We start from the raw sequence: 14,551 nt of genomic DNA, 5'->3' as shown, positions 1-14,551 counted from the left end.
TTAAAACAAGATTTTCATGTGAAGTATCTTTCAAATACCTAATCATTATTTTCTCCATATAGGTCAAACCTAGAAGAACTTTGATTATATTTATCCATTTTTACCCATGATGACAGTATTTCTTATTGGAATAACAACTGATAGGGAATTAAATAAACAAAAAAAATCATAATAAAGAAAATGCTAGAGTAGAAATCTGGTATCACCAGCTTTCAAACTAGACACCAACCATAACTAGCAGTATCCACTGACATATTGTGATATCACAGAGGACATTGTTCATTGCCTTCCCAACAGCAATGATCTCCTTTCTTCTTTACTAAAAATCCCAATTTCTATGGGTATCCCATTATCTTTATCAAACACTGCTTTAGCTGTAAGCATGGGATGGAATTCTGATCAATGATATGCAATGGGAAATAGGCTGTGAGAAAGGTTTAATTTATGGAAAAAGAGAAGCACAATAAAAGGGTGCTACTCAACCAGCCCCAAGCAGAGCTGTGAGATGGTGTTACATGAGAATTTCAGTAGGGATTTTGTGGGTGTTAGTACACATATAAGCCAGGAGGCTGAGAAGGGCTGAGCTAAATGAATCTCTGAAAACTGTGTTGAAAAAACTGATTAACTATCCCTATAATATTCTACTCCCTGGGTTCACCTTATGTAAAATATTGAATTTATTTTTAAACTTTTACTCATGAATTCTGCTATTTAAGGCTGAAATATCTTAGTTGATAAAATCAAACAAAATTTAAAAGTCAGATCAATTATTCACAGTTAGCTCTCCTACTACTCAGTGAATTATATGTAGTATAACCTCTATAAATGTTTATTATATTTATTTTTACATCCACCTATCTTCATACGAAAATGAAAATACATTCTACAGTGAGTCCAAACAATTCCCAGAATATTTTTTAATATATTTTATTGATTTTTTACAGAGAGGAAGGGAGAGGGATGGAGAGTTAGAAACATAAATGAGAGAGAAACATCAATCAGCTGCCTCCTGCACACCCCCTACTGGGGATGTGCCCGCAACCAAGGTACATGCTCCTGACCGGAATCAAACCTGAGACCCTTGAGTCCGCAGGCCAACGCTCTATCCACTGAGCCAAACCGGTTAGGGCCAGAATATTTTTGCTTAACATAAAAAGCATGTCATGAAAGGGAGACTATAACAACTGTATAGTCCAACTCCCAAGATTCCACAACAGGACACAACAATGGCTCAGAAACTTATCTAGCTGATTCAACAGTTGCAAAGGACATGAAAAATAAGAAATATAAACACTAATAAATAAATCCAGTGCTAAATTTCACAGGATTCAAATGTGGATCAGTACTAAGCATCAGTATTGATTCATTATGGCTACGTTAATGTAAAGGTGATAATTTTAAACTCGGACATTCAATGTGGTTGGTAAATCCAGGCTGATTAAAAGTTAGCGAATTAGAACTGGCTGGGAAAAGCCTGGTAATTATCTACTAAGTTAATTGTCAATTTCTCCAATCATCAGATTTCAGACATTTTTACATTTTTAAGTAGATAGACTTTTTTTAATGTCTTTACCTATATAATTAAAATAAATATTTTGAGTCAACATATCTGAGGAAATCAAAAAGGAAAGGAGATAATCATAACATGATGAATTATATTTTCTAAATAAATATATTTCAAGATTCTTATGAACCTCCAGTAAATTCTCAAAGACTATGTTAAACACCAATGTCCCATGCAACTTTTCCTGGTTTCCTTATTAGAATTACTTATCTCCCCTTTGACTCCCATAGCATATTGTTTCAGTCTATTATGACATTCACTGTCTGCTTTGCATGAGCTCTTTTTCACGTATTTGTCACTCTTAGTAGGTTAATAGCTTTGAAGGCATAGTGCAGTTTAACCATATCTATAACCCTTGCAGGGTCTATCCAGTGACTTTCATAAAGGAGATTCAATAATTTGTTCAATTGATGGGAATTATATTTTTATTCTTCCAAACCAAAATCTTTTATTAGAGTTCATCTTTAAAACTCTTTATACACAAACTCTGACCAAAATATTGATTACAGTTTAGCTTTACAACTCTACCAATATAAAAGAATGTAAATGTCACACATGGTATAAAGTGACTTTAACTACTTTATATCAATACACATTTAGTACCTGAATGTGGGTTGATATAAAGTGGTTCCTTACACCTGCTAGAAAGAAAATATGTTCGTCCTTGACCAATTAAAATTGGATTTTCATTGATCTGTGGTCTCTGTCTCCAGTCCATCTCCTCTCAGTCCATCCTCATCATTATTATAAGAGCAAATGCCTTTATTCCCATAATACCCACAAAGTAAACTGCTGACTTGTATGCTGATTCAAGATCCCAATATATGCCCATGTCTATTTCTAATTCCAAATTTCAACCCAGGCAACCTAGTCACATATGTGACTTGTTCACATTTGTTAGAGAGAGGGGGAGAGGAAGGAGGAGAGGGAGGGGGTGAGGAAGGGAGGGAGGGACAACAGGCCCAAAATAGAGTCAATTGTGCTAAGTCCATGTCACCAAACTGAGACTTAATAGTAACCTAATTGCAGTTTCAGCCTCTCCCAATAATATAATCCTAACCAGTCAGTCTGGAATTTCCTGGTCAGCACTAGTGAGGACATCTGCCTGATAGACCTCATTACTGTCCCCCAAAGAAAGGTGACCTTGCCTCAAACAATCCACTCTTTCCCAGTCACTTCCTTGTTCCACCTCCTTCTTTCTGCCTATAAAACCCTCCACTCTATACAGCTCCATGGAGCTCCTCTTTAGTTGCTAAATGGGATGTTGCCTGATTCATGAATAAAGTTAAACAGATCTTTAAATTTAGTTTAATTTCGTTCGTTCTATATTTTGTTTAGGCCATATCCTGTGAGTAAATACCTTCTTATCATTTCCAATCAAAATCCAATCCACCCTTCAAGAACCCAAATAACTCCTGCCTCCTCCACAGAGTCTAGAACACATTGATCTCTTCCCTTATCTGAATTCTACACTTTATTTTTTACACACATTGACAGTTAAATGAATAGAATATTATTTATCATTTAACATGTATATATCTTGATAATTAAATAAATTTGTATATTCTTCAAGTCGGGAATAATTTATACTATTTCATTACTCTAAAGTAACAAAGTGCTCAAAAATGTTAAGCATAAAATATATTTTTGATTATTACTATTGAGGACTTAATGTGAAAAGCTAGAGGGAATTACAACTTGTAGGTACAAATGTAATTAAAATGTATGTTGCCATTATGATCTCTACATGAATACTTATTTTAAAACCAAAGTGAAATATTTTATTTTTTTTTACTAAATTAGAAGATGATAATACAATATCTATATTCAAACAACTCTGCTCTTTGAATTCATTCTTAGAGCTCAGTAAGGTTAATAAAGCATTCATTCTTGTGGTTTAAGAAAACCAGACCTATCACTAAAACTTTCTTTTCATATATAGTTGGGATGTACATAATTATACATATTTTAAAATATCCAATAGAATTCTATAAAGTCATATTTCAATTTTCACATTTTAACAATATCCCTTGAAAAGACTGTTTCAATTTAGATTTAAAATTTGTAAAGAAAGGAACATTAGAAAGGGGTCAACTAACATTTTTCCAAAGAAGATATACTAATGGCCAACAGGTATATAAAAAGGTACTCAACATCACTAATCATGAGGGAAATGTAAGTCAAAACCACAATGAGATAGATATTACCTCACATCTGGCATTATGGCTATTATCAAAAATATAAGAAATAATAAGTGTTGGAAAGGATGAGGAGAAAAGGAAACTCTTCCTTATGTATGGATGGCAGGAATGATGCAACCACTATGGAAAACTGTATGGAGGTTCCTAAAAAAATTAAAAACAGAACTACCATATGGCCCAGCAATTCCACTTCTGGGTATATATCCAAAGGAAATTAAATTGGTATCATAAAGAAACCAATACCCCTATATTCAATTGCAGATTCCTAATAGTCAAGATATGGAAAGAGTAAGGTGACCAGATGTCCCGCTTTTGGCGGGACAGTCCCGATTTTTAACAATTTGTCCTGCGTCCCGCAGCGTTTTAAAAAAGTCCCGATTTTTTGAAAGAATGCACGACAAGCTAGGGAACGGCGGGAGAATGGGAAAGGAATATACGGTTTTCAGCAGCCATGTGGCTATTTAGCTAGGATATGAGTTTTATATTATTTTTGCTAATTTTATAATGTTAAACTTTAATAATAACAAATAATTGTTGAGAACTGATTATCAAGAACTGCTTATCAAAGTTCGCATTGTTGATCAGTTGTTAGAATTCGACCACCATTGTTTGAACTTAATGAACAATGGCAGTTTTTGGGATTGGCAACGACGAAAACATTTTGTAACTGTCTCTCAGATGATACACATCGTACTGCGTGCTAGTAAGCTAGTTAAACAAGTGATGTCATTACAAATCAGCTATTCAGATAATTTAGGTAAGTAATTTATTTATTTATTTCATAAATACATAAATTTTCTTGAATTTAGCAGACAGTACTCGTATTATTTATATTTTATAGTGGCGGCAAAAAGTCTAGCGCCGGCCTTGAAAGTGACACTTATGACTTACGTTACAGCAAATTCAGAGGAAAAATAATACACGTTAGTATTGTTATTATTTAAAAAGAAATAAAGGATTAAAATAATTTTTAAAATATAGTTACTTAATAACAATCAAATTAATTTAATTTATGAACTAACAATAAAATATGTTCATGTAATTATGTACCTACTTACTGTGTTTTTAAGCAATCCTACCTAATAAAATAGTAATATGCAAATTGACCGCGCCTTCGCTACGCCCACCAGCCAAAGCCACGCCCACCAGCCAATCAGGGCAAGTATGCAAATTACCCAACAAAGATGGCGGTTAATTTGCATACGCTGAGGGAGGGAGGAGTGAAGACTGAAGACAACTTAGAAGGAAGAGGGAGGAAAAGCGGAAAGCAAGGTGGCTGCCAGAGGGAAAACCCCGGTGGGGCTGGGTGGGGCGGGGCAGAGCGGGGAGGAGCAGGGCGGGTGGCAGCGGTGCGAGGGTGCAGGCGCGGTGGCCGCAATGGCTGCGACAGCGGCAGCGGCCGCTTGCAGGATTCTTCCTGCAAATGGGCTACTAGTATGTATAGAATAATTTATAATATAATTTTCAATTATTTTTTTTAGATTTTTAACATAATGAGTAAGAAAAGAGGATGCAAATTCAATGGTGATCTAAGAAGTGAATTTCCTTTTATTAAAAAAACCAAAAGCGATTACAATATAGACCAAAATTTAATCAAGAACCTCCCTCCCCCGGGCCGAAACTGGTTTGGCTCAGTGGATAGAGCATCGGCCTGCAGACTCAAGGGTCCCAGGTTTGATTCCAGTCAAAGGCATGTACCTTGGTTGCAGGCACATCCCCAGTAGGGGGTGGGCAAGAGGCAGCTGATCGATGTTTCTCTCTCATCGATGTTTCTAACTCTCTCTCTCCCTCTCCCTTCCTCTCAGTAAAAAATCAATAAAATATATTTTTTTAAAAAAAGACACGCCCCCCCCCCCCCCGGCCCGGTCAGTGGTGTCCCACTTTACCAATGTTAAAATCTGGTCACCTTAGGAAAGAGGTAAGTGTCTATGGACAGATGAATGGATAAAAAATGTGGTACATACTTACAATGAAATATTATGTAGCCATAAAAAACAAAATCCTGCCATTTGTAACAACATGGATGAACTTGGAGGACATTATGCTAAGTGAAATAAGCCAGACACAGAAAGGCAAGTATTGTTTGATTTCAATTATACGTGGAATCTAAAAACTCAATCTCATAGAAACAGAGAATAGAATGGGTGTTTGGCAAGGGGTGGGGGTGAGGGAAATGGAGATACATTTGTCAGAGGGTATAAACTTTCAGTTATAATATGAATAAGTTCTGGGAATGTAATGTAAAGCATGGTTGTTTTAGTTGTTAAAAGTGAATTGCATACTTAAAATCTGCTAAGAGAGTAATCTTAAGTGTTCTCACCATGCACACACAAAAATGGTAACTATGTGAGGTGATGAATGTTTTAATTACCTTGATTGTGGTAATTGTTTCTCTCTATATATAAAACATCATGATGTTGCACATCTAGAAAAATCACATCATACAAACTACATATATATAATTTTTATTTGCCAACATACCTAATAAAGATGGGAAATAAATAAGGAAAGAAGACCCTCATAAAATATTTATAGAATGTATGATATAAAGATACTCACCTGTATGCCAATGTTAAAGCCAATTTCACGAAGACTATCCACAACAACCGCGCAATTGTGAAAACACTGTTCAGAACCTTTTGGTTGTGTGTACATATTTTTAAAATAAGGCTCAATCTGGAAAAGACAACAATCAAACCTTTCAGTTATGGAAGAAAATTATTGCTTTTTAACTATTCTCTGTTATTCAACAAAGAATCATTTAAATATGAACATTTGTCTGTAGTATACTACTGCAATATAAGAATAAACAAAAAGGTAATGCTGGCCATGCAGGTTTAGGTGTTAAATAAAATAAAAACAATTAAAAGAATCAGTTTGCAGAAAATAATTGGAATTTAAATTATTAAGTTCTCTCAAATAATAGAAGACCATTCTGCATAAAAATAACTCTTACCAGAAATGGACAATAGGCTCCCAACACGGTGGCAAAAACAAGACCATCTGAAAGGTGTTTGTCAAAATTTAGTACCCATCTCTCAGAGGGAATACCTGTTCCAAAAAAAAAGAGTAAATATAACAATAGTTTTACTTCTCTAAAAAGATATGGAAATTTGAGCAATAGTCAAAGAAATATTTGCCTCTGCTTGGAAAAGAAAAATCATATTATTTTAGAAATAAAAACAAAACTTAAACCTCACTTAATATCAGGAAATATAGCTGTGAGATTTTATAAGCAACTGCAAAAGCTGTCTCCTTTATTTATGTTTGAATCGCTTTGAAAAATACACTACCATATAGTAATAGAAGAAAAATCCAGGATTTTAAAATTACTCATTCTGTAGAGTAACTTGGAATTCAAATGTTTGATCGTGATCATCAACATGGATAAAGAGGCTCAAAAGATTTGGAGTTACTTGTAACTCTAAAGTTTTAGTGCCATCTTGCCTATTTGTTGCAGAAATTCCTCCACATGTAGGGTATGTGGAAGGAGTTGGAAATTTATGGTTTAAAGAAACCAAAATTGAACTATAAAACATAACACAAGATGGAGGAGTAATAAAAGGACTTCTCAGTTACGGAAATGACTACGAAGTTGAGACTGGAACAAAAGACAACGTTTCTGGATATTTAGTAAATATCTGAAAGACTGTCCTATATTAGGGAGAGAGGGGGTGATTTAAACATTGGAAATCATTGCTATGTTGGATACGACATTTCCTTTTTTTAAAGTGCTTCTAGAAGAGCCTTGGTTATTACTGGTTTGAGATGATTCCTTGTATGAAAACAAGAAGAAAAGCTGGTGACTTTCATTAATTCCCTCAATTCCCATTTTCTGTGAAGAACAAACCATGACAAGATATTCATGACATGCACTTTAATTCCACAAACCAGGACTACTTTACATCTGAACTGGAAAATTTTGTTTCCTCTGAAACCACAGTTGTCCTGGATACTCCACAGAAAGAGTGCCGAGTACTTTTTCACCTGAGATACTACAACATTGAACGTTTCTATAGGACTTCTATAGGATATTATTGCAAAATTAACCTGGCAAACAAAAGATCACTAGGAATTTTTTATTAACACATAGCAAACAACATTCTGCACTGTATTTTTCAAAGTATTTTTCCCGATAAAAACCTCTAAATAACTATATTTGATATAAGATGAGATACATCAAAGTCATGATTGTAAAATGTACATATCTAGTTGGTTGTATAATTATAATCTAAATGTGCTTCTCTTAATGTGTTTCTCATGTCTTCTAATAAAATCAAAGGGTCTCACTTTTGTGGCCAATATTCATTTTTCTAGAACTAGGAGCAATTCTAACTTTAATCTGAAAAGGGCAATTTACTAGCTTTTTAAGTTGATGGTGAATCAGTCAGTTAGCAGGGGATATAGACCGTGTCCTCCACATATCCCATCCTCATCTTGTACCAACATTAGAGAAGGGGTAGAAATTCCCCTGAAGGAACTTAACATCTTGTGGAGGAAAAATCACACCCATAAAGAGAAACAACTAATGAAAAATCTCCTAATTAGAAACTAATGAATAGATAAAAATATATCAAAAAACTAAGTGTTAAACTGTTACTATCAATTCCACAACTTCAACCCAGTGATCCATTATGACTTCCCCCATTTCCTTATTTCTAACATCTTTCTTCAACAGTTAAAAATCTGACTCTCATAATCTACAATAAATGCGTTTATTTATTCAACACTAGTATACATATACAGTACTATCAGCATTGCAAACCCATACCCCTGCAAGAAAGTAAAGTGTATGTATAGTATTTTTATCTTTAGTTCTACAGTATGCAGTAATATTTTTTTCAAAAGATAACTAAGTCAGACTCCTTTCTTCTCCATTACATTGAGTGAGGTTGTCAAACATATGCAATGCTGTTACATTTGTCATTTATCACATTCATTTGTCACAGTCTACATTCCATCCTGGATTACTTCCATGTCTTGGTTGATTAAAAAATACATATACTAACATTCATTCACTCTTTGGGGTATAGCCTCTAGGATTCAGACATATACATTGTCATGTATTCACCACCGCAATCCAAACAGAAAAGTTTTATCACCCACCTCCAAACATTCCCATCTGCATTTTAGAGTCAACATAAAAACTGTGGTGGGATTTTCACTGGAGTTACACCATTTTCATATCTTAACAATAGTCTTCAAGTCCATGTGCATATATTTGATATATTTCTCTATTTACTTAGTTCTTTACATAACGCTGATTTCTTTCATCAGCATTTTGTAATGTTCAGCACATATATCCTCCACATATTTTGCTAGGTTTATACTTAAGCATTTTATTCTATGGCAAATTATATGCATATAATTTCTATTTTCAATTGTTTAGTGCCATTATATAGAAATATAATTTACTTTTGTATACTGCTCATACATCCTCCAACCTTGATAAACTCATATACTACTCATATACTAGTTCTAGGAGCTTTTTATAGAAAGTTTAGGATTTTCTACTTAACTGTCATGTCAAATCCCAGCCCCTTTCCCAGGGTTAGAGGTGGTGTATGTGTTTCTTTATGCAGCTGCAATGTGTTTTCACCATAGCCCTAAGGATGACAGCATGTGTTGTCTATCTCCCCATAGATTAAAGCTTTTGTTCTATAGGGAATATAGCGGTCTGCACAAATTACTTGCCCCTCCCCCAGGTCTGCACTATAGGAAGCATATTCTTCAGACTCACTCCCATCATTTCTGTGAGCAGCCAGTGAGGTTTGTAGAGTAACAACCTGCAAGAGAACACAGACTCACCCTATAATTGTGACCCCCAGGGACTTCATGCTCTCTCACTAGTGTATACATGACCTCTACCAATTCACTAAACACCTTAACTCAACTCTTCTCATCAGTTTCTAGTTGTCTCTACCACAAGAAGACAATTGATAATATCCCATTTCTTCCTGTAAGCACCTACTCCTTGTTGGACTTTGGGTCACTTTGTTGGCCTACAGCCTCAGCTTCCTATGGGAGCTTTAAAACACTGAGAATTTACTGTTGGTATGGCTTCTGTTATGCAAAATCAAAATAGGTTGCAACAAAACAAAACCACGAAAACCTCAGAACTTATATTATTCATAAATTTCTTCTTTTAAATTTGAGACATATTTTAGGAAACAGTATTTCTTGTGGTGGACAAATATTTATCTTATATGGTATCTCTGCACTATGTCATACTATTCTCTGTTTCTATATTCACACACATTAGAGTTTTTAACCTTCGCATTGTGCATCAGAACCATCTAAAGAGCCTTTAAAAGTTGCATGTATATAGGCAACATCCCAGGGACTGTTTTTTTAAAATTATTATTTATTTTTATTTTTTATTTTTTTGTTAATCATCACCTGAGGATATTTTTCCATTGATTTTTAGAGATAGTGGAAGGGAGGGGGAGAGACAGAGAGAGAGAAACATTTATGTGAGAGAGACGCATTGATTGGTTGCCTCCTGCATGCACTCTGACCAGGGCTCAGGCCAAGGAGGAGCCTATAACCAAGGTACATGCCCTTGACTGGAATTGAACCTGGGACCCTTTGGTCTGCAGGCAAATGCTCTATCCACTGAGCCAAACCAGCTAGGGCCACAGATTGACTTTCAATTGGTCTGGAGTGGAGGATAAGTTATTTTTTTAAATTTTTCCATGTGATTGCAGTGGGCATCCAGATTTGGAAAACCACTGTGGTGGACAAGAAAAGAAATAAGACATCTCTCTGAGTATCAGAAAAGAATTCAAAAGAATTACACAGATCTAACTTAAAGAAGAATTAATGTTTTGAAGAACAAGATCACATAATGATACATAACATTAGCCTCGAGTGAAACTGCTTGAATTCAATCCCAGCCATAGCCTTTCCTAGGAAAATAAATTAACCTCTCAGCGTTAGGTTTTCTGTTAATAACAATAACAGTTATCTGATTGTGCTGTTTGTTTTGAGGATTAAATAAACAAATATATGTAAAATTCTTAGTCCTTTAATTGGCATACCACATATGTTGGCTATTATTATTAATTATTGTTTTAGTCAATGTCCAATTAGAATTGTGGTCTACTATATTGAAGAGATAATTGAATCTATTCTTCATTTAGTCATATTCTAGACATGCTTTCCTTTCACAAATCTGAAAGTTTCTTACTAGTTATTTGAAAATATCTTGAGTTTCCCTCCTTTCAAAAAACTGAATAATATTTGTGAATCTTTTAAAAATATTTTGAAAGAAACAAAATATTGGAAAAATTCATATGGGATGCTAAATGTCTGGATTAGCCTGAGGGTAACTATAATGCTACAGCCCAAGTTATATAAAATTTTAGATAATACATTAAAAAGTTAAGAACTTTCCAAAATGAATTCTCTACACAATAACTCTGCGCATTATATAATATGATGGTTGGCTGTCTGCCTCATTCCTCAATTTCCTGTTTACAGTGCTATCATAAGCACTGAGACTTCTCAGATCATTTGAAATGGTGGCAGATTGTCCTGTGAGCTTGCCGGATATTATTAGCTAAGCTTTCCTACTGGTAGGGGCACATCACAGCTAAATCATGTTATTCTCTTATTGGACATAAACAGTCTTACAGAACACCAGTATCAAACAAGGTCACTCTGCCACTGTGATGAAATGAGACAAAACAAGAACATTTCATAATCTTATCTAAGCATAGACAAAAACAAGCTCATTGTATAAAACACAAAATACCAAACATCTTCCTCTCCTATCTGAGTGACTACTACTTATTTAGCAATTCAGTAATTAGCCTCACTATAGTCCTCTTCCCTCTAGACAAGATTTATTAAATTATTCACTCCAAGGATTACCACTGTCTCTAAGAGCATGCAATCAAGGTGAATACGTTTCCTTAAACCTTTCCCAAATTTACATAGTCAATGCAAATTCTATAACTGTTACCAGCATTGGGATTTTTCAGTTCCCCAACATAGAAATTGAGAGGAAACCCCAAAGAAGTTTCCAGACAGATTTTATTAAGTTTATGCCTGAGCATAAGGGAGGCAGGACAGAGGAAAGGAAGTCCTCTAAACTGGTTCAGGGGCTGGTTCAGCTTGGCTGCTTTGATAAGCTGGGGACTAGGCAGGCTTGCTTGAAAAGACAGGCTTTTTGAAAATGGCTTGTGGAAATTTTCATGTCAGGATAGGAAAAGCAAGCAGTTAGAAGGGAGATTAAACTCTGCATTTTTTTTTTTAAGGAGGGAATAGACATATGGTGACATTCTTGCCACCTGGTCTTAACCTGGCTTCCTAGCCACCTGTATTTTTCCATTCCCAGGCCCAAGTGCCTGTACTATGCAAATTGACCATACCTTCGCTATGCCCATGATTGGCCAGGAGGCGCGGGGGGGCAGGACTCGGGGTGGCCGGGGTAGCTGATTGGGCCGGCAGGATGCTGAGCTGCATCGCCAGCAGCGGCACGAGCTCAGCGTCTGCGCCATGGCTGTGCTGCAGCACAGAAGGGGCCTCTGGGGCAGCAAGCTGACGTCCCACCGCAGACCATCAAAAGCGGGGGAGCTGAGTGCCTGTCTGCTCAGGCAGCAGGCCTTTCAGAAGCCTCCGCCACGCCAGAGGCTTCTGAAAGGCCTGGTGCACCAGCGATCGAAAGGAAAGCGTGGGAGCTGGGTGCCTGTCCACTCAGGCACCAGGCCTTTGAGAAGCCTCCACGGTGCCGGAGGCTTCTGAAAGGCCTGGTGCACCAGCGATCGAAAGGGAAAGCGTGGGAGCTGGGTGCCTGTCCGCTCAGGCACCAGGCCTTTTAGAAGCCTCCGGCGCCTGGTGCACCAGCGGACAGGCACCCAGCTCCCCGCGATCGAAAGCGAAAGCGTGTAGGGGACCCTACACGTGCATGATTCAATCATGCACTGGGCCTCTAGTCCTATATAATAAAGAGGTAATATGCAAATTGACCATCACTCCAACACACAAGATGGCTGCCCCCATGTGGTCAAAGATGGCTGCCCCCATGTGGACACAAGATGGCCACCACAAGATGGCCAGCAGGGGAGGGCAGTTGTGGGTGATCAGGCCTGCAGGGGAGGGCAGTTAGGAGTGACCGGGCCGGTAGAGGAGGGCAGTTGGGGGGGGACCAGGCCTGCAGGGGAAGGCAGTTGGGGGGAACCAGGCCTGCAGGGGAGGGCAGTTGGGGGGGACCAAGCCTGCAGGGAAGGGCAGTTGGGAGGGACCGGGCCAGCAGTGGAGGGCAGTCAGGGCCGACCAGGCAAGTAGGGGAGGGCAGTTAGGGGTGACTGGGCCAGTAGGGGAGGGCAGTTAGGGGCAAGCAGGCCTGCAGAGGGGGGGCTGGCGGGGGACCAAGCCTGCAGGGGAGGGCAGTTGGGAGGGACCAGGCCTACAGGGGAGGGCAGTTAGGGGCAACCAGGCCAGCAGTGGAGGGCAGTTAGGGGCAATCGGGCCAGCAGGGGAGGGCAGTTGGGGGGACCAGGCCTGCAGGGGAGGGCAGTTAGGGGCAATTGGGCCAGCAGGGGAGCAGTTAGGCGTCGATCAGGCTGGCAGGGGAGTGGTTAGGGGCAATCAGGCAGGCAGGCAGGCAAGTGGTTGGGAGCCAGCAGTCTTGGATTGTGAGAGGGCTGTCCGACTGCCCTCGAGGGGTCCCAGATTGCAGAGGGTACAGGCTGGACTGAGGGACGCACACCCCCATGCACGAATTTCGTGCACCGGGCCTCTAGTCCTATATAATAAAAGCCCAATATGCAAATTTTCCCTTCAGGCGGTCATTTGACTGAGAGTTCGACCAAGAGTTTGACTGGGAGACTGGGAGTTCAACCACTCGCTATGACATGCACTGACCACCAGGGGGTGGCACGGAACATTGTGGGCATTGGTGACGTGGTGCTGACAACAGGCCAGGCGGCAGTGGAGGCACTGTCGACCCCAATGGGCCCCAACGAGAGTGGGCCCATGGCAGGATGGTGGAACAGATGAGCGGGCAGTGCCAGGTCAAGGCGAGTGCAAATGGGGGCCTGATTGCCCCACCTATCACCCCGCAGATGGCGACCAGTGGCGGCAGCAGGGGGTGGGGCCGCTGCCAGCTCCCAGGAGCTGAGGGAGCTGGGTGTGCGGGTGGAGCCCGGCCCGATCTATCACCCCCTGCAGGCGGGATTGTGGAGCAGGTGAGGGGGCAGAGCTAGGCCAAGGTGGTGTGCCAGGTGGGGCTGCGGGGCTGCGAGGCTGAGGGCACGAGCTGGGGCCCAATCTCCATAGGCCACCTTGAGGGACCCCATCCATGCACGAATTCATGCACTGGGCCTTCAGTATCTTTCATAATAAAAGATATTATGTGATCTGTGATCTGTGATCTGTGGCTGGAAGGCATTGACACTGAGTAGGTATGAATATAAAAGAGAGAAAAAAATGTGGTCTGCCTGTGGGGGAATTTTTACATCCTCCATTTTCTATCACACATGGCTACTGCCTTGGTTCATTAAACCACTCTGCTAATCCATTGGAAATGGTTTATCTTTCAGTTATCACATTTGTTTGACTGCTTGGTATTTCTCACAATTTAGTTCTGAGCTTTACACTATTCATGACTTCTACTTATTAACTGACAGTCACCTTCCCAAAGTAAAACGTTGATGTAACATTAATATGTCAGATTATACCATTATTGTGTACATTTCAGACTTGCAACACTAATGGTAAATATTTAATGCTAACCATTAAAAGGCTAATTTGGAACTTCTGGAGAAAATATAAAAAGTGC

General features: G+C 38.8%; 1 protein-coding gene across 1 annotated transcript in view; it reads right to left on the bottom strand.

The window, feature by feature from the left end:
* Window positions 1–14,551, bottom strand: part of CFAP47 (cilia and flagella associated protein 47) — a gene marked incomplete at both ends in the record, with an annotated part of 486,291 nt that overhangs the window by 249,248 nt on the left and 222,492 nt on the right. The window contains 2 exons of the mRNA XM_079765682.1: window positions 6,325–6,441; window positions 6,722–6,816. Coding sequence (XP_079621808.1) covers window positions 6,325–6,441; window positions 6,722–6,816 — 212 coding nt within the window. The remainder of the gene's footprint in view (window positions 1–6,324; window positions 6,442–6,721; window positions 6,817–14,551) is intronic.

This window comes from Cnephaeus nilssonii, assembly GCF_951640355.1.
Source record: "Cnephaeus nilssonii genome assembly, chromosome: X".
In the NCBI taxonomy this organism is placed as follows: Eukaryota; Metazoa; Chordata; class Mammalia; order Chiroptera; family Vespertilionidae; genus Cnephaeus; species Cnephaeus nilssonii.
This window is presented reverse-complemented; position numbering and strand designations above follow the sequence as displayed.